Genomic DNA, 27,507 nt, shown 5'->3' on the forward strand with positions numbered 1-27,507 from the left:
AGGCGGGTCAAAGAGCAGAGAGGTCCCACCCACGCCCGGCCTGCACAGGTTCATGAGATAGGTTGAGTCTCACTGTGCTCCCCTTTAAGTAGTTCGTGATCGCCTCACTCCCTCTACCTCTTCACTCCTGCAGTAACAATATCTCTGTATTAGTCTCCTATGGCTGCTGTTAACAAACCACAAACTTAATTTAAAACAAAACACATTTACTCTTTCACAGTTCTGCAGGTCAGAAGTAGAAAACTTGGGGAGACTGTCTCACTGGGGAGACAGTGAGGTATGTGTTGAGTCCTGCTGCCTCTGGAGGCTCTGGGGAGGTTCCGATCCTTTCCTCCTCCATCCTGGGGGTGAGGGGTGCTGCCAGCATTCCTTGGCTTGTGGCTGTATCTCTCCCATCTTCAAAGCTACATCTTAAAATCACCCTCTGCTCCATCTCACATTGTTCATCTCCTCTATGGGAATCAAATCTCCCTCAGTCTCCCTCTTCTAGCTTCACACAGAAATCTAAAAACACTTAATAGCTGAAAAGACACTATTTTTTTCCCCACTATATTTTTTCTCCAATAAGGTAGTATTCTCAGTTTGCAAGGATTTGTTGTTGTTCAGTCACTAAGTTGTGTCTGACTCTTTGCAACCCCATGGACTGCAGCACACCAGGCTTTCCTGCCCTTCACCATCTCCCAGAGTTTGCTCAAACTCTGAGTTGGTGATGCCATCCGAGCATCTCATCCTCTGCTGCCCTCTTCTCCTTTTGCCTTCAATCTTGCCCAGCATCAGGGTTTTTTCCAGTGAGTTGGCTCTTCGAATCAGGTGGCCAAAGTATTGGAGCTTCAGCAACAGTCCTTCCAATAAGTATTCAGGGTTGATTTCCTTTAGGACTGACTGGTTTGATCTTCTTGCAGTCCAAGGGACTCTCAAGAGTCTTCTCCAGCACCACAATTCGAAAGCATCCATTTTTCTGTGTTCAGCCTTCTTTATGGTCCAGCTCTCACATCCATACACCACTACTGGAAAAACCATAGCTTTGACTATACAGAGATTTGTCGGCAAAGTGATTGCAAAGATCAGGGCCAGGATAGCTAATCGGCAGGGCCATTTCTCAGCCTGCCATGGGCTCCACTGTTGCAGCTCTGGTGCCTTTGGTCTGTCAACTAAAAATAATAGTCACAATCTAATAAGAGTTGAGAGTTATGTTTCACTCAGCAGGAATTTGGGGACTTCAGACCAAGAGAACTGCTCCGAGGGGGTAATGGGAGAAGATAGGTTATATAGAAGTTTTGCAACAAAGGGCAGATAGCCTGAATGTCAAAATAGTATTGCCAATTAAGGAAAATCAGTTATCTTAAGGAATTTAGCCTTTTCTATGTAGCTTCCCATGTGGCTCAATAGTGAAGAATCTGCCTGTTAACGGTAGGAGACACAGGAGACAAGGGTTTGATCCTGGGTCGGGAAGATGCCCCTGAAGGAGGAAATGGCAACCCACTCCAGCATTCTTGCCTGGGAAACTCCATGGGCAGAAGAGCCTGGTGGGCTACAGTGAATGGGGTCACACGGACAGATGACTGAGCAACTGAGCATGCATACAGACATGTATGGGAAGATGCAAGAGTCTGGGCTCACTGAAATCATGCCTTTGTTATGCACCTCAGCTATCTGGGGCCAGTATCCTGTGTTTCACATCCTGAGTTTCCTCGGAGCTCACCACTCAAGGGAGTAGATACAGTCTGATGGTTGCTGCTGCTGCTGCTGCTAAGTCACTTCAGTCATGTCCACTCTGTGCAACCCCATAGACGGCAGCCCACCAGGCTCCATCCCTGGGATTCTCCAGGCAAGAACACTGGAGTGGGTTGCAATTTCCTTCTCCAACACATGAAAGTGAAAAGTGAAGTAGCTCAGTCGTGTCCGACTCTTAGCAACCCCATGGACTGCAGCCTACCAGGCTCCTCCGTCCATGGGATTTTCCAGGCAAGAGTATTGGAGTGGGGTGCCATTGCCTTCTCCAGATGGCTGCTGCTGCTGCTAAGCTGCTAAGTCACTTCAGTTGTGTCCGACTCTGTGAGACCCCATAGACGGCAGCCCACCAGGCTCCCGAATCCCTGGGATTCTCCAGGCAAGAACACTGGAATGGGTTGCCATTTCCTTCTCCAATGCATGAAAGTGAAAAGTAAAAGTGAAGTCGCTCAGCTGTGCCTGACTCTTAGTGACCCCATGGACTGCAGCCTACCAGGCTCCTCCATCCATGGGATTTTCCAGGCAAGAGTATTGGAGTGGGGTGCCATTGCCTTCTCCACAGATGGCTGCTAGATGGCAGGTATTATTTCCTGAGTTCCCTCAGCGCTCACCCCTCACCTCCGGTGGTGGAATCACTGGTGGCTGGGACATCTTTTGTTTGCTGATGTGGCAGGAAATATTCCATTTATCAGATCCTTGGCATCTCCTAACCCTGCCCATGACTCTAGTCAGTCCCTGTATCCAATGTCTTCAAGACTTCCAGGGTCTTTTCTCTGCTTGCGACCGTGACTATCAGTGTCCTTTCTTTCCTTCCCAGACAGAACGTTCCCTCTTGGAGTCTGCATTTAGACAGCTTTCCTGCACTTCCTCTGGGTTCAAACCCATTTATGTATCCAGAAATATTTACTGACAAACGCCAGCCGCGCTGTTGAGCAGGCTTCCACTGGCAGGGAAGCAGTGTTCTGTCTCCCTGACGAGGCGAAGTCAGGAATAAGCCCCATCCATTGTGACCAGGTTAGGCCCATATGTCTAGGACTCCTGCGGCCCAGTGGACCGTGTCCTTGAAACCTCCCACTTTGAATTCAGGTTCACAAAGATTTTCCGCCTTGTTCCCGCCGCCCTAAACGTGTTTGCACATGGTCCTCTGGCGCCACTTGCTGGTCAATCTCTAGAACTGCAGACAAATTTCTAAATGGGCAGCGCAAAGACTAGATGAGTAGAGAAGCCTCTTTGTTGATTAAGATGGGCTTCCCTGATGGCTGGGCTCGATCCCTGGGTTGGGAAGATTCCCTGGAGAAGGGAACAGCTACCCATTCCAGTATTCTGGTGTGGAGAATTCCATGGACAGAGGAGCCTGGCGGGCTACAATCCATGGGGTCGCAAAGAGTCAGACAGGACTGAGCGACTTTCACTTCCCCTGGTGGTTCAGTGGTAAAGAATCCACCTGCCAATGCAGGAGACGTAGGTTTGATCTCTGGGTCAGGGAGATCCCCTGGAGGAGGAAATGGCAACCCACTCTAGTATTCTTGCCTGGGAAATCCCATGAACAGAGTCCATGGGGGCTACAGCCCATGGAGTCGCAAAAAGTTGAATGCGACTAAAGCAATTTAGCATATGAGGGATCTTAGCTCCCCAACCCACCAGGGATGGAACCCACACCCTCTGCACTGGAAGGGAGAGTCTTAACTACTGGACCACCAGGGACTTGCCTCTCCTAGCCTGCTGGTTCCTCATCTAGTCTGATGGTGGCTGGATCACTCAGGCTCCACCTCAGTCATCTTGTAGAGTTTTCCCTTTGTGTCTGTGTTTCCACGTGGCTTCATTATAAGGACACCAGCCTTTGGAATGAGGCCCCACCCTATATCTTAAAAGAATTCATCTTGAGATCCTTCACTTAATGACATCTGTAAAGACCTCAGTTAAATAAGGTCACATCTGCAGGTTCCAAGGATGTCAACATATCTTTTGCGGGGGCCCGGGGGTGGGATGGGGGAGAACATGATCAAACTCCTGGCAGGTGAGAACAAGGTTGGCACAGGTGAGAAGCAGAGAGTGGCTGGCGTGGCTGGAGCTGAGTGGAGGGGGAGCAGTGGTCAGTGGAGGGACCTCATAGGACCTTGAGGCCAATGTCAGGAAATGAACTAGCTCTTCAAGCCATGCCTCCTCGGTGATCCTCTTGGGCAGTCCAGGTAGCTGTAACCGGAACGGTGGAGTGACCAGGCCGTGTGTCTCTCCTCCTGCAGGTTGACCTGGCCTTGTCCTCAGGGTGGGAGGGGCTCCCAGAGAGATGGCAACGTGTGAGCCCCCTATCATCAAGGCTCAGACATAGTCCCGCCGCTTCCACCCCGTTCTGTTCATCAGAACCAGTCCCCCATCCAGCCTGTCCCAATGCAGGAAGGGGAAATGGGCTTTCTCTTGATGGGAAGAACTTTGAGTCTCCACACTGAGGATGGGGAGAAAAGAGGGAACAACCGAGGTCATCCTTACACTCGCTCCATCACAGCCGGATTAGAATCGTGGCTGCGTAACTTCTGAGCTATGACATTCATGCTTCCCTTCACTTCTTTTAACAGATAAACATGGATAGTAGCTAATTATCCATGGCTCAGGGGGCTGCTTCTCAGGTGGCGCTAGTGGTAAAGAACTCACCTGCCATTGCAGGAGACATAAGAGACACAGGCTTGATCCCTGGGTCGAGAAGATCCCCTGGAGGAGGGCACGGCAACCCACTCCAGTATTCCTGCCTAGAGAATCCCATGGACAGAGGGCTGGGCAGGTTACAGTCCATGCAGTTGCAAAGTGTCAGACATGACTGAAGGGACTTAGGAACAGCATGGATCAGGGATCCATGACCATGTCCAGCAAAATGTGGAGTTTCAGCTCTTCCTCTTCAATTTAATTACAACATTGCCTTTAAGTCCCTTCTTTGCATCTCAAACACGTTAATTGCCAGTTTTCAAGGCTCACTGCCTCCAGGAAGCCTTCCCTGAGTGCACGCTGACCCACCTGACCAGGGCACTACCTTTGTTAAGCCCTTCTAAACAGTCAAATAATCAATGCCTTAAAAGCCTTTGGGCATTACTGTTTTTCTTTAGACTTAAAATATTTCAAGCATCTGACCCATGGCCCTGAAAGAGCCCAACTTCCTCTTCAACATTGCATTTGGTAAATAAATTCAATTAAAAAAAAATCAAATTTGCACCCAGCAACAATTACCCCACCTCCCCCCAGCCATCCTGTCCTCCTTCCTAGAGGAAACTGTTACCAATTTCTCATCTATTCCCCCAGAGCTAGCCAAGCACTGGCTCAGCAAATATTTTCTATGAAGAACCAGGTGGCAGTCCATAGATTCGGTTTTGCAGGCATGTGGCCCTGGTCACACTGTCTCACCTCTGCTGTCGTCACACAAAAGCAGCCACAGACATGACATATGTGAACATATTGGACTCGATTCCAGTACAATTTTACTGATGGACACACAGATGTGAATTTTACATTATTTTCATGGGTCACACACCACGGATTTTCTTTTGGTATTTTTTTCAACCACTTAAAAATGTGCAAACCTTGGGATTTCCCTGGAAGTCCAGTGGTTAAGATTCTGCACTCCCGATGTAGGGGACATGGGTTTGATCCCTAGTCAGGGAACTAAGATCCTATAAGCCACATGGAATCACAAAACAAAATAAAAATGTAAAAGGCGTGCAAACCCTCTTAGCTATGAAGTCATTACAAAAACAGTGACGGAACAGGCCAAACCCAGCCCAGGACACGGTATGTTGCCCCGCACTCAGAAAGACCACAGCCCCCCCCAGTTTTTTTCTACACCAAGGGCAACATCCTTCTACACCATGTTTTTTGCCCTATATAATATGCCTTGGCGATTATTCCACCTCTATAAATACTGATTGCATCAGTATTCATCCTTCTCTTTTAATTTTCAAAATATCTTTTTAAAGAGGTAGTTAATAGATTATTTTGAATCATTTTCGGTATACAGAAATGAGAGAAGATTTGAGCTCTCATGCACCCTGCATCCAGTTTCTCCTACCACGAACATTACTCTGGTAGGTTTGTCACAGTGAACCAATCTACAGTGACGTATTGCGTTGGCCAAAAGTTTCATTGGGGTTTTTTCGTCACATCTTAAGAAAAACCTGAATGAATTTTGGGGCCAACCCCGTATTATTACTAACAGAAATCCGTGCTCTGTTTGGACTTCCTCAATCACCGTCCTGCCATGTCCTTTTTCTTTTCCAGAATCTCAGGCTAGATGGTACATTTCAGTTGGTCAACCCGCAGCCTTCAGCTCCTCCTGGCTGTGATGGTTTCCCAGATGTCTCTCATTTGGGTGACCTCGACAACTTGGAAGAGTTCCGGTCAGGGATCTTTGTAGGCTGTCCTCTCATTGGAATTTGTCTGATGTTTTTTTCATAATCAGGTGCCTTGTGTGCAAGAAATCAAGGGTCCAACTTTCTCTCTTTTCTCCATCCTCCAACCCTTCTGAGATCTCTCCCTACCACTGGCCCCTCCCTGCCAGGAAATGAGTTACTGTGGGGTCTAGACAGACTTCTCACTGCCTGAGAACTTTTGTGAAGGCAGTGTGATTGATGGGAGTCAGCTTAGATTTATCTGCCTTTTTCCTTTTTAATCCCCAGGTGCAATCAGAGAGGCCAGCCTGGTAGGATCCAGGTGCCCCTGGCTTATATCTGCTGGGAAGGAAAAAGAGGCAGCAGACGGAACAAGAAGGCAGGAAAGCAGGAAGACTAATAACAATGTTACAACGTAGCTGTTTATTAAATGCATCGGGATAGACAGGTTCTTCCTTTCCTGGACATGTGGGGACCATATTTTTCCGGTCCAGAGTTGGGCCGTGTGATTAGCCTAGAGCATTCAATTTTCTTTTAAGACTTTTGAAAGGCCTTCTGATATGTGAATTGAGAGAAGGCTACATTTAGTTGCACATTTTAATAAAGGCAGTTCATGAAAATAATAAAAGAAAAGTACATGAAACCAGGCCTGGCTGGGCAACCCACACTTGCCCTCTCATAAAAGGCTAAGATCTCAGAGCTCCCTTGTAAAGCCTGCTCCGGCCGGGCCCCACCAGGTCTGTGGAGTGCAGAAAACAGCCCCCTAATTGTCATTTAATTAAAGAGCACTTTCATACCCATCAGTAAATAACTGTTGAATAAATTGAATGTCTTGGAAACACAGTGACCCGTTGTCACCTACTCTAGACGTGAGGGTCCGTTTTTACATTGGGGTGTCTGTTTTCTTTGAAACGCACAGTATGTCTTATGTAGACAGGACATAAGACATGGAGAGGGTGAAATATGACCTTTGGAGTAACCTACTACCAAGCAAGTAAATCCTCAAGTAATAGGTTAAACAGACATGCCCACCTCCTACTCCCTAGAACCTGTAAACGTGACCTTACTTGGAAAAGGGTCTTTATAGATATCAACCAAGGAATCCTGAGAGGAGGCCATTCTAGATGTAAGACAGGCCCTAATAAACATGTGGACACCAAAGGAGGAAAGGGGATGGTGGGATGTTGGGAGATTGGGGTTGACGTATATGCACTACTGATACTACGGATGAAATAGGTGACTGAACCGACTGTGTAGCTCAGGGAACTCTAAATGCTCTGTGGTGACCTCATTGGCAAGAATATCCAAAGAAGAGGGGATACGTGTATACATGTAGCTGATTCACTTCGCTGTGCGTGAGTGCTCAGCCTTCTCCTACTCTGTGTGACCGCATGGACTGTAGCCCACCAGGCTCCTCTGTCCATGGGATTCTCCAAGCAAGAATACTGGAGTGGGTTGACATGCCCTCCAACCCAGGGGTGGAACCTGTATCTTCTGCACTGCAGGCGGATTTTTTACCACTATGCCATCTGAGAAGCCCCTCACTTTGCTATACAGTAGAAACTAACACAATACTGAAAAGCAACGATGAGTGTGCGCTATGTCACTTCAGTCATGTCCAGCGCTTTGCGGTCCTATGGACTATATAGCCTGCCAGGCTCCTCTGTCCCTGGGATTCTCCAGGCAAGAATACTGGAGTGGGTTGTCAAGCCCTCCTCCAGGGGATCTTCCGGACCCAGGGATCGAACCCACATCTCTTTACATCTCTTGAATTGGCAGGTGGGTTTTTTTTTAACCATTAACATCACATAGGAAGCCCCCGAAAGCAACTATACTCCAATAAAGATTACTTTTAAAAGAAAAAAGATGAGCCCTACACCCAGTAGCAGGTATCCTCATGAAACAAAAGAGAGGGAGGTGGATTTGATTCAAACATGAAGATGGAGGCAGAGATGGAGTGATGCAGTCACGAAGCCAAGGTTCCCCTGGAACCTCCAGAAGCTGGGACACTCAGGAAGGATCCTTCCCCAGAAACTCTGGGGGCAGCCAAGCCCTGCAGACACTTTGATTTTGGATTTTTGGACTCCAAAACTGTGAGAGAAAACATTTCTGTTGTTTTAGGCCACTGAATCTCTGGAAATTTGTGGCAGGTGGTAGGAAACCAATACACCCCAAGATCCCATGTCCACTGGCAAAAAAATGCACAAGCTACAAAGTAGAAATTGTGTTTTATTCAGAAGACTTACTGAGGACTTAAGCCAAGGAGCTTAGGGCTTCTGAGATAGCTCTAAGTCACTGTTCCAAAGAGGTAAGGGAGGAGCCAGGATACATAGGACTTTTTGACTGAAAAAAAAAAGTTGACTACAAATGATTACTGATAATCACAAAAACAGACATCTTAAATTAACAACTTTAGCGATTTTCTATGTATGGAAAGATGCAAGAGTCTGGGCTCATGCAAATTATTCCTTGGATATCTTGGCCACCTAGGGTCAGGATCCTGTTTTTCTCCATCTTGAATTCCCCTCAGGGGGCACCTTTTGGGGGCAGCTGCAATGGCTGATGGTTTGGCAGCTGCAAACACCGTCTGTTTATTGAACTGGCAGGCAATATTCCTTGTCTACACCTGTCACGTAATATAACAATATTTAACAGCTACACTGAAACCATAATCACAGAAAACTAGTCAATCTAATCACACTAGGACCACAGCCTTGTCTAACTCAATGAAACTAAGCCATGCCGTGTGGGGCCACCCAGGACAGGCGGGTCATGGTGGAGAGGTCGGACAGAATGTGGTCCACTGGAGAAGGGAATGGCAAACCACTTCAGTATTCTTGCCTTGAGAACCCCGTGAACAGTATGAAAAGGCAAAATGATAGGATACTGAAAGAGAAACTCCCCAGGTCAGTAGGTGCCCAATATGCTATTGGAGATCAGTGGAGAAATAACTCCAGAAAGAATGAAGGGATGGAGCCAAAGCAAAAACAATGCCCAGTTGTGGATGTGACTGGTGATAGAAGCAAGGTCCGATGCTGTAAAGAACAATATTGCATAGGAACCTGGAATGTCAGGTCCATGAATCAAGGCAAATTGGAAGTGGTCAAACAGGAGATGGCAAGAGTGAACGTCAACATTCTAGGAATCAGCGAACTAAAATGGACTGGAATGGGTGAATTTAACTCAGATGACCATTATATCTACTACTGCGGGCAGGAATCCCTGAGAAGAAATGGAGTAGCCATCATGGTCAACAAAAGAGTCCGTAATGCAATACTTGGATGCAATCTCAAAAATGACAGAATGATCTCAGTTCATTTCCAAGGCAAACCATTCAATATCACAGTAATCCAAGTCTATGCCCCAACCAGTAATGCTGAAGAAGCTGAAGTTGAATGGTTCTATGAAGACCTACAAGACCTTTTAGAACTAACACCCAAAAAAGATGTCCTTTTCATTATAGGGGACTGGAATGCAAAAGTAGGAGGTCAAGAAATACCTGGAGTAACAGGCAAATTTGGCCTTGGAATACAGAATGAAGCAGGGCAAAGGCTAATAGAGTTTTGCCAAGAGAACGCACTGGTCATAGCAAACACCCTCTTCCAACAACATAAGAGAAAGACTCTACACATGGACATCACCAGATGGTCAACACCGAAATCAGACTGATTATATTCTTTGCAGCCAAAGATGGAGAACCTCTATACAGTCAGCAAAAACAAGACCAGGAGCTGACTGTGGCTTAGATCATGAACTCCTTATTACCAAATTCAGACTTAAATTGAAGAAAGTAGGGAAAACCACTAGACCATTCAGGTATGACCTAAATCAAATCCCTTATCATTATACAGTGGAAGTGAGAAATAGATTTAAGGGACTAGATCTGATAGATATAGTGCCTGATGAACTGTGGACAAAGGTTCGTGACATTGTACAGGAGACAGGGATCAAGACCATCCCCATGGAAAAGAAATGCAAAAAAGCAAAATGGCTGTCTGGGGAGGCCTTACAAATAGCTGTGAAAAGAGGAGAAATGAAAAGCAAAGGAGAAAAGGAAAGATATAAGCATCTGCATGCAGGGTTCCAAAGAACAGCAAGAAGAGATAAGAAAGCCTTCCTCAGCGATTGGTGCAAAGAAATAGAGGAAAACAACAGAATGGGAAAGACTAGAGATCTCTTCAAGAAAATTAGAGATCTGCCTCTTGAGAAATCTGTATGCAGGTCAGGAAGCAACAGTTAGAACTGGACATGGAACAACAGACTGGTTCCAAATAGGAAAAGGAGTACGTCAAGGCTGTATATTGTCACCCTGGTTATTTAACTTATATGCAGAGTACATTATGAGAAACGCTGGACTGGAATAAACACAAGCTGAAATCAAGATTGCTGGGAGAAATATCAATAACCTCAGATATGCAGATGACACCACCCTTATGGCAGAAAGTGAAGAGGAACTAAAAAGCCTCTTGATGAAAGTGAAAGTGGAGAGTGAAAAAGTTGGCTTAAAGCTCAACATTCAGAAAACTAAGATCATGGATCCAGTCCCATCACTTTATGGGAAATAGATGGGGAAACAGTGGAAACAATGTCAGACTTTATCTTTTTGGGCTCCAAAATCACTGCAGATGGTGACTACAGCCATGAAATTAAAAGATGCTTACTCCTTGGAAGGAAAGTTATGACCAACCTAGAAAGCATATTGAAAAGCAGAGACATTACTTTGCCAACAAAGGTCCATCTAGTCAATGCTATGGTTTTTCCTGTGGTCATGTATGGATGTGAGAGTTGGACCGTGAAGAAGGCTGAGCACCGAAGAATTGATGCTTTTGAACTGTGATGTTGGAGAAGACTCTTGCGAGTCCCTTGGACTGCAAGGAGATCCAACCAGTCCGTTCTAAAGGAGATCAGTCCTGAGTGTTCTTTGGAAGGAATGATGCTAAAGCTGAAACTCCAGTACTTTGGCCACCTCATGTGAAGAGTTGACTTATTGGAAAGGACTCTGATGCTGGGAGGGATTGGGGGCAGGAGGAGAAGGGGACGACAGAGGATGAGATGGCTGGATGGCATCACCGACTCGACGGATGTGAGTTTGAGTGAACTCTGGGAGTTGGTGATGGACAGGGAGGCTTGGCGTGCTGCAATTCATGGGATCGCAAAGAGTCGGACACGACTGAGCGATTGAACTGAACTGAACTGAACTGAACATTGACAGGTGATGCTCAGTAAATGATTCACGGTACCTGGCAGCCTGTCTGAGCCTCAGCCCATGTCTCAAAGGCAGGCAAGATTCCCTAATCCTGCCCCCACTCACAGGGCCAGTTAAAAGCTGAATAATAATAAAATAAAACGGAAAAGATAGCTAAAACAATTTCTGCTTAAGCACAGTTCAAACACTGCTCCAGCCAGTCAATTCCCTGCCAATGTTACGAACGAGCGCCCCCTGCCGGCCTAGCCATTACGGTGTCTTACCCAGGCGCCGCCAAACAGCCTGCGCCTGCGCAGGATGCAAGCACTCAGGCCCGCCCCTTAGAGGGTGTAACTTCCTTGGGTAGGTCTTTGGCCACGCCTACTTCCGTAGAGGCGGGCTACGTCTCTAGCACGTGACTTTGTTCCGGCTTGCCAAAGATGGCGGCGCCCAGAGCGGTAGCGTGAAAGTTAGTGGTGGTAGTCGCTGCCTATTCGTGCTGAAATCAAAACAGTGGGACAGTTCGCCATGTCGCGACTGATCGTGAAGAACCTCCCGAATGGGGTGAGTACAGAAACTGGGTTTGAGAATCTGAAATTGGGACCCAGCCAGAAGTTGGAGGTCGGGAGGGAGGTGCCTGGGGATTCTTGAGGGGCTTTCTCTCTCGGGCAGGGTTCCTGGATGATTCCGCAGGATTGTCGGTAGATTCATTTGACGGCTGGGAGAGACGGGTAGTGCCTCTTAAAGGTTTTACATCTGGCCCCTTGGTCCCCCAAACCTCTTTCCCAGGGAGGTGCTAGTCCCCACGTCGTGTCGAATGCCTTGCTCCCATAACCCCCTTATTCGATCCCTTTTTTTTGTTGACTTCTGACTGAATTAGACACTGCATCTACATTCCTCTTCCATTTGGGATACTGTCTGGGAGAAAAATGGGGTGTAATTGGCTGGGTACCTGCGTTATAGTTCCCGGTTCTCGCCTTAAGGGCAGTAGGAATGAATAGTTTTAAGAAAACTGAGTGACTGTGAAAGGTTTTAAACCACTTAATTCCGTAAGTGGAAAGGGGTGGCCCAGTCATACTTGTCTCTGCCTAGAGCCCACAGAACCTGGCACTGTGGTAGGCATGCAATAAAAGCATCCCGAATAAATGTGAAAAGATAGCTGAATGTGTAGTGTCAGATGGCTAGATGCCTTCTACCCCAGAGGATTGTCTGTACGTAGTTAACAGTGACCTTTCCTTGGGTGGAGAAGGCCCTCCACCTCTGGTGTGGCCCGTAAGCTCATTCCCCAAATACAAAATGTGCCATGTGGATGGCATGAGAGATCTGTACTCCTTAGAAAGAGTAAGAACATAAAGCCATTTCTGTTTCATTTTTGTGGTTTTTTACTTTACCTTTTTTTCCTCCGTGGCAGGTTGGGGATAATCACTTAACCATATGATTATTAAAATTCAGTATAAAATGAGGAGCAAAATCTTTTTTTTTTAAGGGTCTTTAAAAATTTTTTATATTTATTTGGCTGTGGGATCTTTAGTTGTGGCATTTGAACTCTTAGTTGTGGCATATGGAATTCAGTTCTCTGACCAGGAGCCCCTGCATTGGGAGCACAGAGTCTTAGCCACTGGCCAGCCAAGCAAAGACTTTTGTTCTGTCCTGTCCTCCATCTCCAAGAGTAACCATTTTTATGACTTGGCGTCTCTTGACAAGTTACTTATTTCAAAATCCTTAATGTCATCACACAGTAAGCCTGCATATTGTCAGCTCCTACTACAACTGTTTGTAACTAATTCTTTCATTTATCAGACAAGATATACAATAGGAAGAGATAGGCCATACTGAGAAGCAAAATGAGATGGTAGTTAGAGGGGAAGAAAGGGTCGCCATGCTAAAATCCTCATTCATCAGAGTGAGGCATCAAGAGATGCTGTCTAAAGCTAAAGGATGGATCGGTAATAGATGGCTTTTTTTAAGATTTTTATTTATTTATTTAGTTTTGACTGTGCTTGGCCTCCATTGCTGAGTGGGGGTTTTGGCTAGTTGCAAAGCAAGTGCTTCTCACTGCAGTGGCATCTCTTGTTGCAAAGCACAAGTTCTAGAACAAGGGCTCAGTAGTTGTGGTGCACAGGCTTAGACCTTCCACAGCATGTGGGATCTTCCAGGACCAGGGATTGAACCCGTGTCCCCTGCATTTCAAGGCAGATTCTTAACCACTGGACCACCAGGGAAGCCCCCAATACTTGGTATTTTTAAAGTAACCTATTTAGGGTAAATGATGAAAGAATTAAAAACAATAAATAACAGAGACTGGAAGGGAGGAATGGATGATGTAGGTTTCTTATCTTTCATAGTGGAAGTCAGCAGGTAGTCTTTGGGGGTATAAATAGGCCAGGAAACAAAGTTGAGAGCTGACTGTTGGGACATAGAACGGTGCTTATGAGGAGTTCTGAAAACAAGCTGTAAAGATGCTTACTCCTGTCTCCCACAATCAGCGAACACTGTGCGGTTTACCATGTTCCATATTTCACACATCTACTGTGACAGCATTTGTTAGATGTTTGCATCGCAGCAGCTACTGTGCTGGGCTCCTGGCACAATAGGTCTCATTAACCTCCTAGCAGCCCACAGGCCTGCAGGATTCTGAGTCTTGACTTCCTCACTGATGAAGGGACTTGGTTAAGGCCACACACAGACGAGTGTTGGAGCTGGGTTAGAACCAGGTGCCAGCCACAAAGCATGCTCTGCCACTGCCCCGCCTAAGGGGAGGAATCCCGGGGTCTCGGGTTCCCAGCCCATTTTGTCCCTTTGGCTCCGAGGCCTCCCAGCTCCTCCCTCACCATTCCTGTCCTGTCCTAGATGAAGGAGGAGCGTTTCCGGCAGCTCTTCACCGCCTTTGGCACGCTGACGGACTGCAGCCTCAAGTTCACCAAAGATGGCAAGTTCCGCAAGTTTGGCTTCATCGGCTTCAAGTCCGAGGAAGAGGCCCAGATGGCGCTGAACCATTTCAACAAGAGTTTTATTGACACGTCCCGGATCACGGTGAGCGGGCATGGACCTCACCCCCACCTGCCTGTCGCCAGGGATGCCCTGGCTCTTTCTCTCCACATGCGAGACCAGTGCCTGGCCCCTTCCAGACCGTGATGCCTTTGGTCTTCCTCACTGTTCTCAGATCCTCGTGCTTGTTAATCCCCTGCAGCATTTGTAGAAGCGGTTTTCCCCAGAGTCTCTTGATTCCCTGCGTTGGGGGAGAGGAGCCAAGAATTTGTGTGTCTCCCAAGCTCACAGGTGATGGTGTTGCCGCTGCTCCCAAATGAGAAGCTCTGGTCTACAGTGTTCACCCACTGCCCCTGGTCAGCACCCGCCTGTGCTGGGCGTGGTGGCAGGTGTCATCATCAGCCTCTCTGTCTCTCACAGGTGGAGTTCTGCAAGGCCTTTGGGGACCCGACAAAGCCCCGAGCCTGGAGCAAGCATGCTCAGAAATCGAGCCAGTCCAAGCCGCCCCCAAAAGACAAAGACGCCATCTCCACAGAACCTAAGAAAGTGCGTGGATGGTCACTCCCGGCCATATCCCGGGTGTCAGCAGAGCAGTCACCCCGGGAAGGCAGGGTAGTGGGAGGTAGAGGGATCTGAGAATCCCTCTTGGATGGTTCCCAAAAGCAGCCCTCCCAGGGCAGTGGGGTTCCATCTCCTTTCATCTCTGACCCTCACACCTGTGCCTTCTGTTTGCAGGACGACAAGAAGAAGAAGGCCGCAGGTGAACTGGAGAAGGTGGGTCTGTCTTGGTGACCACGCAGAGGGTGGGCAGCAGAGACGGCCCTTGCCGCCCGTCTCTCCTTGCCATATCTCTGTGGCTTCTTCGTCTTTCTGTCCAGTGCCACTCTCCCCAGGACCAACCCCCCTGGCCCCCGGCAGCCCTCTAGAGACTGGGGGAACATGGCCTCAGAGAACGTGGTTACTCTCCAAAGAGTTAGCAAGGTTGAGCCCTCCCTGACCTACTTTGCCTGTTCTCTCTTCTTCCTGCTTCTCTGGTGCCCACAGCTGAAAGACGATAATGAGTTCCAGGAGTTCCTCTCGGTTCACCAGAAGCGGACACAGGTGGCCACTTGGGCGAACGATGCCCTGGACGCTGAGCCCTCGAAAGGGAAGAGCAAGCCAGCCAATGATTACCTGAACTTTGACTCCGACTCAGGGCAGGAGAGCGAGGAGGAGGAAGATGGGGAGAACTCGGAAGGTGAGGGTATGCCCCCCGCTATAGTGTGCGCCCTGCACCTGCCCGCACCTGAGCACGAGTGACCTGGGAGATAGCAGATCAGATGCTGCCCCGTAGAGGGTTGATTATCCCAACCATGGGTACGTCGGACTTGATCGATCCTGGTCCCTTATCCAGTCAGTGGATTACTCACTCAAGAATTGATTGAGCGCCTGCTGTATGCCAGGCAGTGGATGTAGCAGTGAGCAAAAGACGAGAGTCTGCTCCTATGGAGCTGTCGTCCTGGTGGGGAAAGAAACAGTAAAGGAATCAGACTGATTCCTTTATTCAGTATTCAGTAAATGATGTGAACGTGAGTGCCACAGAGAGAAAGCAGGAAGTGGGGGGTGGGAGAGGCCCCGGAGAAGGGTGGTCCTTGAACAGAGGCGGTGAGGGATGAGCCTCTGTCCTTAGAAGGGGCTCACGGTGTAGCCATAAGGGGCTCAGCGTGATGAGTGCGGTGATCGAGGGGTGGAATCAACTTCGGTTGAAAGGCAAGGGAGTGAATTTGAGGTGAGTTTTATGACTGGTAAAGTCTCTGTGCAAAGCTGGGATCCAAAGGACTCAGTGGGAGTTGGGGGGACTCAGAGAGGGTGGAGGGTGAGGAGGGGCTCCAGGCAGAGGGAAAGGCGTGGCAGAGGAGTGGGAAGAGCAGGAGCCAGGGGGTGTCCACATGCTCAGGGCGGCTGCAGCAGAGGGGGCTGGCGGAGAAGCCAGTGAGCTCACCAGACCCCAGAAGGAGTTTGGATTTCCCCTGAAAGAGCAACTGGGGTAAAACCCGAGCTCCTTGTTAGGCCTGGGAGCCACCGCCAGGTCTGGCTCAAAGAGTAAAAATCCTCTCTAGGGTCTCAAAAAGTCATGAAGCCTCACACTTGGCCAGTAAGAGAGGCTGGTGAGAGAGCCCTGAAATTCTCCACGTGGAGTGTAGAAACTGTCAGAACACTGTCATTTCAGTTATTTATCCAAGGGCTTGCTGGGCACCAGGGGGGCTTGGCAGGGGCTCCTGGTCACCATGAGCTTAGCACCTAATGTGTCACACCACCACGCTGTCTGCCACCCCAGCCCTCTGGTTTGCTCGCAGCCATCACCAATTCCAGCCTTTCCATCTTTCCAGAGGAGGAGGATGGCCTCAAACCCAAGGAACCCAAGGAACCCAAGGCAGCCGTGCAGAAGGAGCTGTCCGACATGGACTACCTGAAGTCCAAGGTGGTGGCAGCTGAGTCACCGTCCTCAGAGGAGAGTGAAGATGAAGCTGTGAACTGTGAAGAGGGGAGTGAGTCAGAGGAAGAGGGTTCCTTTGCTGCCCCCGCCCAGCAGGACAGGGAGGTGGCCCCAGCCAAGGTGTGTGTGGATCTGTGAGGACCTGGGGAGGGAGACCTGGACCTCGCCTACCTTCCCTGCAGCCCCTTTGTGGGGAGCTTAATATTAAGGAAGGATAGTTCAGCAGCCTGGAGACCTGCCTTAGCTCTCAGCCCAGCTGCTTGCTTGTTGTGTTACCCCAAGTAAGCACACTCCCTCTCTGAATTTGGTTCCTTTTGCTAAGAGAGAGGCTGCCTGCCCCTCCAGAGTTGGGGGGGATGTAAACAAGCTGAAAAAGGGTCTTGAATATACTATACTTAGTATTCAGTAGGAAGGTAGGCGGGTGTGAGCCCACAGTCGGCAAGAGTAGATGAAATTAACTGAGCATTGACTACATGTGAGGTTCAATGCCAGGCATGTTGTTTGTCACTGAATCTCATGGTAGTTGTGGGGGAATGGGGTTTCTTGTCCCATTTTACAGGTGAGGAAACTGAGGCCCAGAGAAAGGAAGTGACTTGCCCACAGGCATGGCTGGGTAGTGGTGGGAGTGAGGACCCAGATCCAGGTCTGCCAGGCTCTGGAGTCTAGATTAAAACGTGGGCACTGCCTTCCAGGATGGCCACCCCGTCTCCCACATGAGGGTTCTCTTTGCTCAGGACAGCGTCCCACATCCTTTGGGTCCTCATTCCCTCTTCTCCTTCCTCCTCTTTTTCCTTTCTCTTTTCCCTCCTTTCCTTCTCTGCCCCCTCATAATTGCTGCCTCCTGTTCTCTTTTCCTAATATACATATTCAAAAGAGATAGTCAGGTGTGGCTAAGTCAGGGAACTGCGTTCAACTCCAAGCTCTGACCTGGAGCAGCCATGGGTCCCGAGGTGAAGTGCTTCTCCTCTGGCCTCTGACCTTCATGTGAGATGAGGCTCAGCGAGCCCTGGTCCCTGTGTCTGATTCCCAGGGCTTGCTGAGCCTCATCTTAGATGAAGGTCAACCCCCGTGCCTGAGTGTGCACTGGAACTCAGAAGTTGCAGGCTTCAGGGACGTATCCCACAACTCACGCAGGGCAGCGCCCCACAAAAGCACATGACTCTTTCTGCAGTGATGTTAGACCTGATTGTTCATCTACTTGGGATAATTGTAAACCTTAAATTGTGCCGGAACAGCTCAGAGCAGATTGCACCAGCAAATGAGTCCAAATCAGGGCAAGTTTTATTACCCAAGGAATTAACCCCCAAATTAGGTGTTTTTCAGAGCTGTTTCAATTCTAAAATTACAGAGGACATCCCGAACCTGTAACCTCTGTAAGACTGTTTTACAGATTCAGGAGGACGGCTGTGTCTGCGCAGTGCTTTGTGTGATGTCTGGCATAGAGTAAGCCCTGACTCCGTGGTGGCACATGTCACCTCAGGGCTCCTTCCATGTCTCTTGCCCCTCCGTGTGGCCTGGGGCCCCTGCGAGCAGACCCCCCGTGAGCCAGGCTGTGGTTCTGGCCCTCATCTTGGGGCCACATGGAGGCTTGGCGTCTCCTCCGCCAGGCCCTGGCCAGACTCCGCATCCCTGGCAGGCACGATGCTCCGGGCATCGCCCGTTCGCCTAGCGGCAGGGGTTTCAGCACACTCACTGGGACGCCCAGGTTGGCTCCTCCTGCAGCCACACCTGGGACCTCAGTGCGATCATTTCTGCTCTCTGCCATCACTCAGACCGAGAAACCAGCCAGCCAGAAGGAACCCACCACCCCCCACACTGTGAAACTGCGGGGAGCCCCATTCAACGTCACAGAGGTGCGTGCCAGGAACCGGGTGAGGCAGGGAACCCCTGGGGAGGGGGAGACAAAGCTAAGGGTGCCTGGAGCCTCTGTTTCGCTGGGGCTTCGGGGTCAGTTGAGGACTTGAGCTGGAGGGAACTGGGGGCCAAAAAGGCTGAGACATAGAATCTCGGGCATTGTCAGGCTCAGAAAACAGACGGCTATACCGAGACAGAGAAAGACTGAGCTCCCTCATTGATTATCTATACTAGGGGTGGGCAAACTTAGCTCTGCTAAAAACTTTTAAAAAGGGACCAGCTAGTAAATACCTAAGGCTTTGTGATCAGTCTGGTCTCTGTCACCACTATTCAACCCTGTTGTAGCAGAGGCAGCCCTAGATGACAGGCAATCCAGTAGGCATGGCTGTGTGCCAATAAAACTTTATTTACAAAAACAGGCAGCGGGCCGCATTTGGCCTGCATCCTATAGTTTGCTGGCTCTGAATCTACACAAGAGAGAACACTGTAAGTTTCCCTCCTTATGAAAGTAGTGTAAGTTCCGTGTAGGAAGTTTTGTTAGTGTAGCTAAACAAAAAAGCAAAAGTGACCTATTGCTGGAATGACTGTAGAAATTGCCAACCCAACTGCCTGGAGAGAGGGGAGTGGTAACTAGAGAGGATCCTTGGATGCAGGACTAATGACCTCCAGGTCTGGTTACTATAGGCGGAAAGAAGGACCTTCGCAGGCAAATTGGAGCAGGCTCCTCCAAGCCCTACATCTATATCCCATTCACTGACAACCACTAATCAATTCTGGGTGCATCTTCGTAGAGATTTTTTTTCTTTGTATACAGACACTGACCTATGTCTTTTCTTTCTAAAATGCAGTTCTACAGCAGGAACTATTTTGAAACTTACCCCCCCATCATATCATGTCATAAATATTTCTGAATATTGAATATTCTGCTGCAACACCATTTTTCACGTTGCATGCTCTTCTTTACTTGGCTATGTCACGTCTTAGTTGCAGCACGAAGGCTCAGTACTTGTGGCACATGGGCTTAGTTGCTCTGGGGCAAGTGGGATCTTAGTTCCCTGACCAGGGATCGAACCCAAGCCCCCTGCATTGCAAGGCCAGTTCTTAACCACTGGACCACTAGGAAGTCCCCTGCGTGCTTTTCTTTACTCTGGATGCAATGTGTTATATTTAGTGCTGCTGCTGCTAAGTCATTTCAGTCATGTCTGACTCCTTGCAGCCCCATGGACTGTAGCCCGCCAGGCTCCTCTGTCCATGGGGATTCTCCAGACAAAACTGAGTTGTGTCGCCATGCCATCTCACAGGGGATCGTCTGGACCCAGGGATCAAACCCCACATCTCATATGTCTCTTATATCCAACCCCCTAAACTGAGACATGGGTGGTGTTTCCAGTCTTCTGCTGTTTTGAATAATGATGCAGTCAGCACATTTCTTGAGATCAGAGGTCAGCAGGCTTTTCTCTGTCGACATCGGTGCACATTTTAGGTTTTTGTGGGCATATGATCTCTGTTGTGCTTTTTTTTTTTTTTATATAATCCTTTGAAAATGTAAAAGCCATTCTTAGCTTGTAAGCTGTGGGCAGTATTTGACCTGTGGGCTATTGTTTGCCAGTCCTGGCTTGTATAAATATTTTATACAAACACCTGCACGTACATTATTAAGGCTTGGATACAGAAAATCAGTCACTCTCTGGAAGCTTGGCCAGTTCATGCTCTCTTCAACCGAGTATGAGAGTGCCTGTGAACCCTGGGCATCCCTCTTTATCAGTGCAACAGGTCAAAATGACGTCTCATCTTTCTGAGTAATTTGTGGGACTCAGTAGTCATAAGAAAAAGATGGATTAATTGGCTAGATAACATTTAAAACTTCTCTAAGGCAACTTTGTACCATAAAGTCAAAAGGCAAACAGCAGGCATTTACAACACAAACAACAGACAGAACTCGTTTCTTTAACTTACAAACAGGTAAGTAGAAATCGGGAGCTATGGATGACCCGACAGAAAAGTAGAAGCAAGGATATCTTCTAAGAGAAAGAGTTCAAATGGCCCAGAAAGATGCTTGAGTTCACTGGTAATTAAAGAAATACAGACCAAATCTGTATTGAAATGGGGAACAAAAACTTTTTCTTCTCCTCACAGAAAAATGTCATGGAATTCCTGGCACCTCTGAAACCCGTGGCCATTCGAGTAGTGAGAAATGCTCATGGGAACACAACAGGTGAGGCGGGGGCTGTTTCCGGGGGGGCTGGAGAGGCAGGTGCCTGGACCGGAAGGTTGGGACAGCGCAACTGTGGAGGTGCTTTGAGGGTAGTCGCTGTCCTTCTCCTTGTGGCCCCGTCTCAGTGAATGTGGCAGTGCCAGGACAGAGTCTGCCTCCTGTCCCCGCCACGGGCATGTGGTGTGCGGCTGTGGAAGCAGGCCCGGCCCACAGGCCTGGAGGCTCAGTAATGACTGTGGCCTTCAGCCCAGGGGCTGGGGACCCCCGGGGACTGAAAGTAGGAAGAGGCCACGATCAGATTCAGGATGGCGCCCTGCTGGTGAGAGGAGGGTCTGGGGCAGGGCCCGAGGAGGTAGGTGGGCTGGGCTGGGGGCTTTTGCAGTCCCCAAGGGGAGGGTCTTGTGACACAGACCAAAACCCTGGCCTTTGGCGCAAATTACGGCCCTGCCACCTGCTAGCCATGTGTCCGTGGACACATCCCTTAACTCAGGTTCCCCAACCCTGGACCACGGATTGGTACACGTCCACGGCCTGTTAGGAACTGCACAGCAGGAGGGCAGCAGCTGGCGAGCAAGGGAGGCTTCGTCTGTATTCACAGCCACTCCCATCGCTCAAATTACCGCGTTACCACAATATAACAGAAATAAAGTGCACAAGAAACGCAGTGCGCGTGAATCACCCTGAAAGCACCCCCACTCCCAGTCTATGGAAAATCGTCTCCACGAAACCAGTCCCTGGTGCCAGAAAGGCTGGAGACCTCTGTCTTAGCACGCCTCTAGGAAAGTGGGGAGGGGAGGCCCCTCTGCGGCTCTCGGGGTTGAGGCCCCTTGAGGTCGAGGCCTCTCATTCTCAGAAAGACTCCTTGGAAAGGCACCTCCTTGTCTGTGCCAGTCAGAGCCACAGGCGGTCACTGTGCAGGTGGCCCCTCTGGTGCCAAGCTGGGCACAGCCCTGCCACCACAGACACTTGTCTGGAGAAGGCCAAGGAGCAGTCACTGGTCAGCGCGGGGTGAGGCTGGGAGGGAGGCCAAGATCGCCTTTGTTCGTGACTCCTGTGGTCCAGCACTCATTCCAGAAAGCCAGCCACAGGGTCAGAACTCTTCCTGCAGAGGGAAATTTGCCCTGGGGAGAGGGGAGTGGAAAAAAGAACCTGTAGGATTTGCCAAAAACTGTAGGTTTCCCTGCTGCTTCCCCCAAACACCTAGCACAGCGTGAGTGTTCCTCGTGGCGCCCACCAGTGTCTGCAGCCTGCGGACCTCACCTTTGTCGTGGTCCTTTTGCAGGGTACGTCTTTGTGGATTTCAGCAGTGAAGAGGAAGTGAGGAAGGCCCTGAAATGCAACAGGGAGTACATGGGTAAGGATGCCCGCACGGTGGCAGGGGCTCTTGCAGTCAGCTACTCCGTAAGGTCATGTTAGGGGTCTGCTGTGCGCTGCCAGGCACTGCCTGGGGCACTGAGGATAAGGCCCCTGCCCTCCTAGGGCAGAGATCAGGCTGAGTCTCCTGTAGAGGAAACATATCGAGAGGGGGAGAGAGGCGGTAACCAGAGGGGCTGTGCTGTGGACAGATGCAGGCAAGGGTCGGGATTGGAGGATTTAAACAGGATCTTGTCTTCTTGGACCACGTTGAGCTGGTGACATTGGAGCAAAGGCTGGAGGAATTGAGGAAGCTGGCTCTGGCTTTGTGGGGCGGGGCCGTTCCGGTACAGGGAACTTGAGGTCCAGACTTGGGAGGTCTCTGGACTCTCTACAAGGACGTGATCTCTGACCCCTCCCTGGTGTGGACAGGTGACTCAGATCCAGCCATCAACCCCTTGTGAGGACGTGAGTTCTCTTAGAGAAGGGAGTAACCTAAGGAGTCTTGCTCGCAGCCCAGGTGGTAGGATTTATTGAGTGCCTATGTGCGTGTAGAGGGAAGGTGATGGTTGCAGTCTAATCAGCTGCTCAGAGCGATGCAAGGACACAGCTGAGCGGCACCACCAGGGTGGGGCTGTCACCCAAGATTATTCCCAGGGCAGCGCCAGGGACCGGGCCCTGGAATCGGGAAGATGCAGCCCCGTGACCCAGGCCAGCTCCCGCAGGGCTGAAGCCGAGCTTGCAGGCTGAGTGACATTCAGGCCCGGCTTCAGCTGGGGCCACCGCCCTGGTGAGCAGAGCCTGGCATGCGGTGCCATCCCCAGCCGCCTTCGCCGTGGCCTCTGGAAGGCAGCAGCAACGATGAATCTGGAAGCTGGGAGGTTCCGGGCCTCCCCCCGGCCGGGCCCTGACGGCCTTCCCTTGCCCAGGTGGACGCTACATCGAGGTGTTCAGGGAAAGGAATGTCCCCGCGGCCAAGGCGCCCCTGAAGAATGGTGCCAAACCCTGGCAAGGCCGGACACTCGGGGAGCACGAAGAGGAGGAGGACCTGGCCGACTCCGGGAGGCTCTTCGTGCGGAACCTGCCCTACACCAGCTCTGAGGAGGACCTGGAGAAGCTGTTCTCCAGATACGGTAGGGTGGTGGCCTCCGGCTCACTGCACGCACCCAGGGCAAGTGGCCTGAGTCCCTGTCTGCCTAGGCTTAACCTTGGCCTGACGACTTCCCTTGCTGGTTTCAGTTTTCTCATCCATAAATTGGGCTTCATCATCTCTGAGCTGCTATCAGTCAGACAGGTTGTAGGTAGAGGAGCTCGAAGTCCTAGATAGCATCACAGCCACCCTTTGTGATCTGAACCCAGACTCCCTTAGCCCTCACTCATTAAAACTCAGAATTGACGGGGTTGGGTATGGTTTTCTGAGATATCCCTGGTGTCCAAACTCTGACTTTGGTCTTGGAAGCCCACTCACTGTGTGTGCGAATATGAAGTGCTCTCCAGTCTGAATTCTGTTGTCTAAATAGTCCTCCTGTTTAGTTCAGCAGCCGCCTCAGCTCCACGCTCTCACTGGTTAAAACCCCTCCCCTGACTAGTACCCAGCATTTTCCTGCCCGGAGCTCACACCTGGCCCTGGCCCATGGGACACTGACGCCCTTCCTGCCCGCAGGTCCCGTGTCGGAGCTGCATTACCCCATCGACAGCCTGACCAAGAAGCCCAAGGGCTTTGCCTTCGTCACCTTCATGTTCCCGGAGCATGCCGTGAAGGCCTATGCCGAGGTGGACGGGCAGGTTTTCCAGGTGATGGCCTGTGGGCTGGTGGACGACTGGTGGGCCCAGGCGGTGGGAGGAGGCCGTGAGTGTATGCACATGCGCGTGTGCAGGCACGGACGTGCAAGCCAGCTTCTAGGGACACGCACCTGATGCCCGTGAAGCCACCTCCTGATCTGAGCTGCTGGGAGGGTTCCCCCCCCCGCCAACCCCACCCCGAGGGCAGGGTCTGCTCAGTTCTGGTCCCTGATTTAGTGCCTAGAGGAGCGCCTGGCACATAGTAGGCCTTTAAAAAGTGTTTGTGGATTAAATGAACATGCTCTCCAGCTTGAGAAATACCACTTGGAGGAGGAGTAAGGAAGGAAAGGGTTTTGAACCGGGCATTGAAACGGCCACAGTATAAAATGTAGGAAGCTTCTCTTTCCAAGTAGCGTGCTCGGCGCACGCGCCTCCCTTTCCTGTCAGTCATTCACTCGTTCATGATCTGTTGATCCCCTGCAGGCGCCAGGCCGGACCTGATTCTTGCCCGCATGGGGCGCACATGCTCACAGGGACAGGGTAGGGTGGAGAGCCTACAGGCGTTACTTACAAACTGCGCAGCGTGCTCTTTAAGGCGGCATCAGACCCCTGTGCTAACCTCGTGGGTGTTCTGCCCGAGGCTCCCGTCTTAAGACAGAACTCTCAGCGCTGGTCCAGCCCCCGCGTGGAGAGGCCAGCGTCCCCCAGGCAGGATGTAGAAGCACTGGCCCCCTGCCTGTCCTCACCTCCTTCCTCTCGTCCCCACTCCAGGGCAGGATGCTCCACGTGTTACCATCCACCATCAAGAAGGAGGCCAGTGAGGATGCCAACGCCCCGGAATCATCGTCCTACAAGAAGAAGAAAGAGTCCAAGGACAAAGCCAACAGCTCCAGGTCCATACCCGCCTCCGACCCGGGCTTCCCTGCCCTCGTCCCTCCTCTCCCTGCCCCCTGGGCTCCCGGCTCCTCGTGGTGACCTTAGCCCCTCATCTGTAACCTTGTTGCACCTCAGTTTCCCCATCTGTAAGATGAGGAGAATCAGAATCAGTGGTGCCTCACTTTCATGGTGTTGTAAGGATCAAGTGAGTTATTGTAAGTGAACCACTTGGTCCCTGGTGCGGAGTGAGTGCTTGACGGACCTGAGGGGGTGTTAGTATCACCGTGACTCCGTTGTCTGTGGGCCCTGGGGGTTTGGCCTATACCAGGTAAGACTGAGCAGAAGGAGGCTTTGGGGACTTAGGGAGGCAGGCCCAGGAGCTCCTTTCTTACAGGCTTTGCATCTGAAAAGAGCTTCCCCTATTCACCATCCGTCTGATCTCTTTGTCCTGCCTCAGCTCTCACAACTGGAACACGCTGTTCATGGGCCCCAACGCCGTGGCCGACGCCATCGCCCAGAAGTACAGCGCCACCAAGAGTCAAGTGTTCGACCACGTGAGTGGGCGCCCCATCTGACGTGTCCCCTGCTCTGGGCAGGGGAGGGGGTGCTCTGGACCTGCTCTTGGGGAGTGGTTCTGGGTGGGAAGGCAGCAGGGCCATAAAGGGCAACAGTCCAGCTCTTCTTGAACCTTCCACCAGAGGAGGAGGTGAGGTCATTAACCAAGGCGCCCTGCATTGGGGTGATAACTTGAAGAAAGCTTCAGCCAAGCAGGGGGACAGAGTGAGAGCGAGCAGGCTGCTCAGGAGTGAGACATTCTAGCATAAATTGAACAGAGGGTGAAGCTGAGTCTGTATAGAAGCCCCGAGGTATGAATGAACTTGACATGAGACCCTTACGTACGAGTGGAGGGGTGAACATGGGGTCCTTGATTCACCCCGACAGACGTGGAACCCAGAACCATCAAGTCAGCGGGCATCCACGGGGAGCATCCATAGGGTCTCGCTCTATCCATGCCTCCTCCCCAGACTGTTAGGAGGTGTGACAGCTGACCTGTTGCCTGCCCAACAGCCGACAGGGCACCTTCCCTTTCCCTCCCGCAGGAGACCAAGGGCAGCGTGGCTGTGCGTGTGGCCCTGGGAGAGACCCAGCTAGTCCAGGAAGTGCGGCGTTTCCTCCTCGACAACGGGGTCTGTCTGGACTCCTTCAGCCAGGTGGGTGCCCTCGGGGGTGGGGGTCTCAACATCAAGGGACGTGGGCAAGGGTTAGAGGGTCAGGTCTGTCAAAGACGTTGACTTTGCAACTGTCAATTAAAGTAAGAAAGATCATTGGCTCAGACTCCTGGCCTGTCGGAGCTGGATGGTGTCTCTTGGGGGCTGATAGGCAAGAGTTTCTGCACACAGATTGGGTGTGTGTGTGAAAGTCGCTCAGTCGTATCTGACTCTTTGCGACCCTTTGGACTATACAGTCCGTGGAATTCTTTAGGCCAGAATCCTGGAGTGGATAGTAACCTTTCCTTTCTTCAGGGGTTCTTACCATTCCAGGGATCAAGCCACATTGGGGGAGGGTCCTCTACGTGCTTCTGCCCCACTACGTAGAGGTTCTTAGGTGTCTGGACAGTGAAGTCTTCGAGGGCCTGTTGTAACACCTGACGTCACCACCACACACCACCCCCCAACACACACACATCGTTTTACTAGGAACCTGAGGTCCGGGGGCAGAGATGGGAGGACCAGAAGGTCAGACAGTGAGTCTGTTGTAGGAGCCTGGACTCAGTCTCAGGGCTTTACACCCCCAATCTGCAGTTTCCTCAACTTCACCAAACCTTAGAGTTTCACCATAAAAGAATGGTTCAGATGGAAGGACAGGTAGCTAGTAGGAGGATAATTAAATGGTTGGATGGTAAGTGGGTGCATAGAAAGTGGGAATGATGGGTAGGGGCATCTCGTGGGTGAGTGGATGGATGAATTCAGAAAATGTGCTAGTCTAACGTTCACTAGGGCTTCCCAAAGCACTCTTTGACGTTTTTGTGCTTTATTAATTCTTTCACCCTCATTACAACCCCGGGGAGGCAGCACCATGTGCTCCCCTTGTACAGAATGGCCCATAATCACAGATTCACTCATCTTGGGTCACGGTGGAGCTGGATTTGAATGCAGGCCCGAGTGTCCATGCCTCTTAACAGCGCGCTCTGTGACCTGAGTTACACTTAAACACCCAGTGGTGCCCAGCTTTCCCCCGCTACCGATGGCTTCTGTCCCCTTCTCACTCAACCCTCACAGCAACCGCGGGAGGCCTATAGCTGAAAGGTGGGTGTTGCCATTAGCCCAATTTGGAGATGCACAAACTGAGGCCCTTTAGAAGAAAACAGAAGCAAAATACTCTTTGACATAAATCATAGCGGTATCTCTTTGGATCTACCTCCTAGAGCTATGAAAATAAAAATAAACAAATGAGATCTAATTACACAAGAGCTTTTGCACAGAAGAGGAAACCATGATCAAAACAAAAAGACAAGCCACAGAATGGGGGGAAATATTTGCAACTGATGTGATCAACAGGGGATTAATCTTCAAAATAAACAAATAGCTCATATAGCACAATATCAAAAGTCAAATATCAATATCAGCCCAATCAGAAAGTGGGCAGAAAATCTCAGTTGACATTTCTTCAAATGAGA

At 50.3% G+C, this 27,507-nt stretch overlaps 1 protein-coding gene across 3 annotated transcripts in view; it reads left to right on the forward strand.

Moving 5' to 3' along the window:
* Positions 1-11,683: 11,683 nt before the first annotated feature.
* RBM19 (RNA binding motif protein 19) overlaps positions 11,684-27,507 on the forward strand; it is a 120,631-nt gene continuing 104,807 nt past the window's right edge. The window contains exons 1-14 of one of the 3 annotated variants that reach the window (XM_061384917.1): positions 11,684-11,850; positions 14,137-14,319; positions 14,695-14,820; positions 15,010-15,048; positions 15,319-15,511; positions 16,644-16,870; positions 18,523-18,603; positions 20,741-20,819; positions 22,102-22,173; positions 23,102-23,305; positions 23,836-23,966; positions 24,726-24,847; positions 25,288-25,384; positions 25,931-26,041. In XM_061384917.1, coding sequence (XP_061240901.1) covers positions 11,815-11,850; positions 14,137-14,319; positions 14,695-14,820; positions 15,010-15,048; positions 15,319-15,511; positions 16,644-16,870; positions 18,523-18,603; positions 20,741-20,819; positions 22,102-22,173; positions 23,102-23,305; positions 23,836-23,966; positions 24,726-24,847; positions 25,288-25,384; positions 25,931-26,041 — 1,701 coding nt within the window. In that variant the 5' untranslated portion in view covers positions 11,684-11,814. Of the gene's footprint in view, positions 11,851-14,136; positions 14,320-14,694; positions 14,821-15,009; positions 15,049-15,318; positions 15,512-16,591; positions 16,871-18,522; positions 18,604-20,740; positions 20,820-22,101; positions 22,174-23,101; positions 23,306-23,835; positions 23,967-24,725; positions 24,848-25,287; positions 25,385-25,930; positions 26,042-27,507 lie in introns of those variants that run through there. The other 2 variants (XM_061384918.1, XM_061384919.1) reach the window with 2 other exon arrangements.

This window comes from Bos javanicus, chromosome 17 (genome assembly GCF_032452875.1).
Source record: "Bos javanicus breed banteng chromosome 17, ARS-OSU_banteng_1.0, whole genome shotgun sequence".
NCBI classification, from domain to species: Eukaryota; Metazoa; Chordata; class Mammalia; order Artiodactyla; family Bovidae; genus Bos; species Bos javanicus.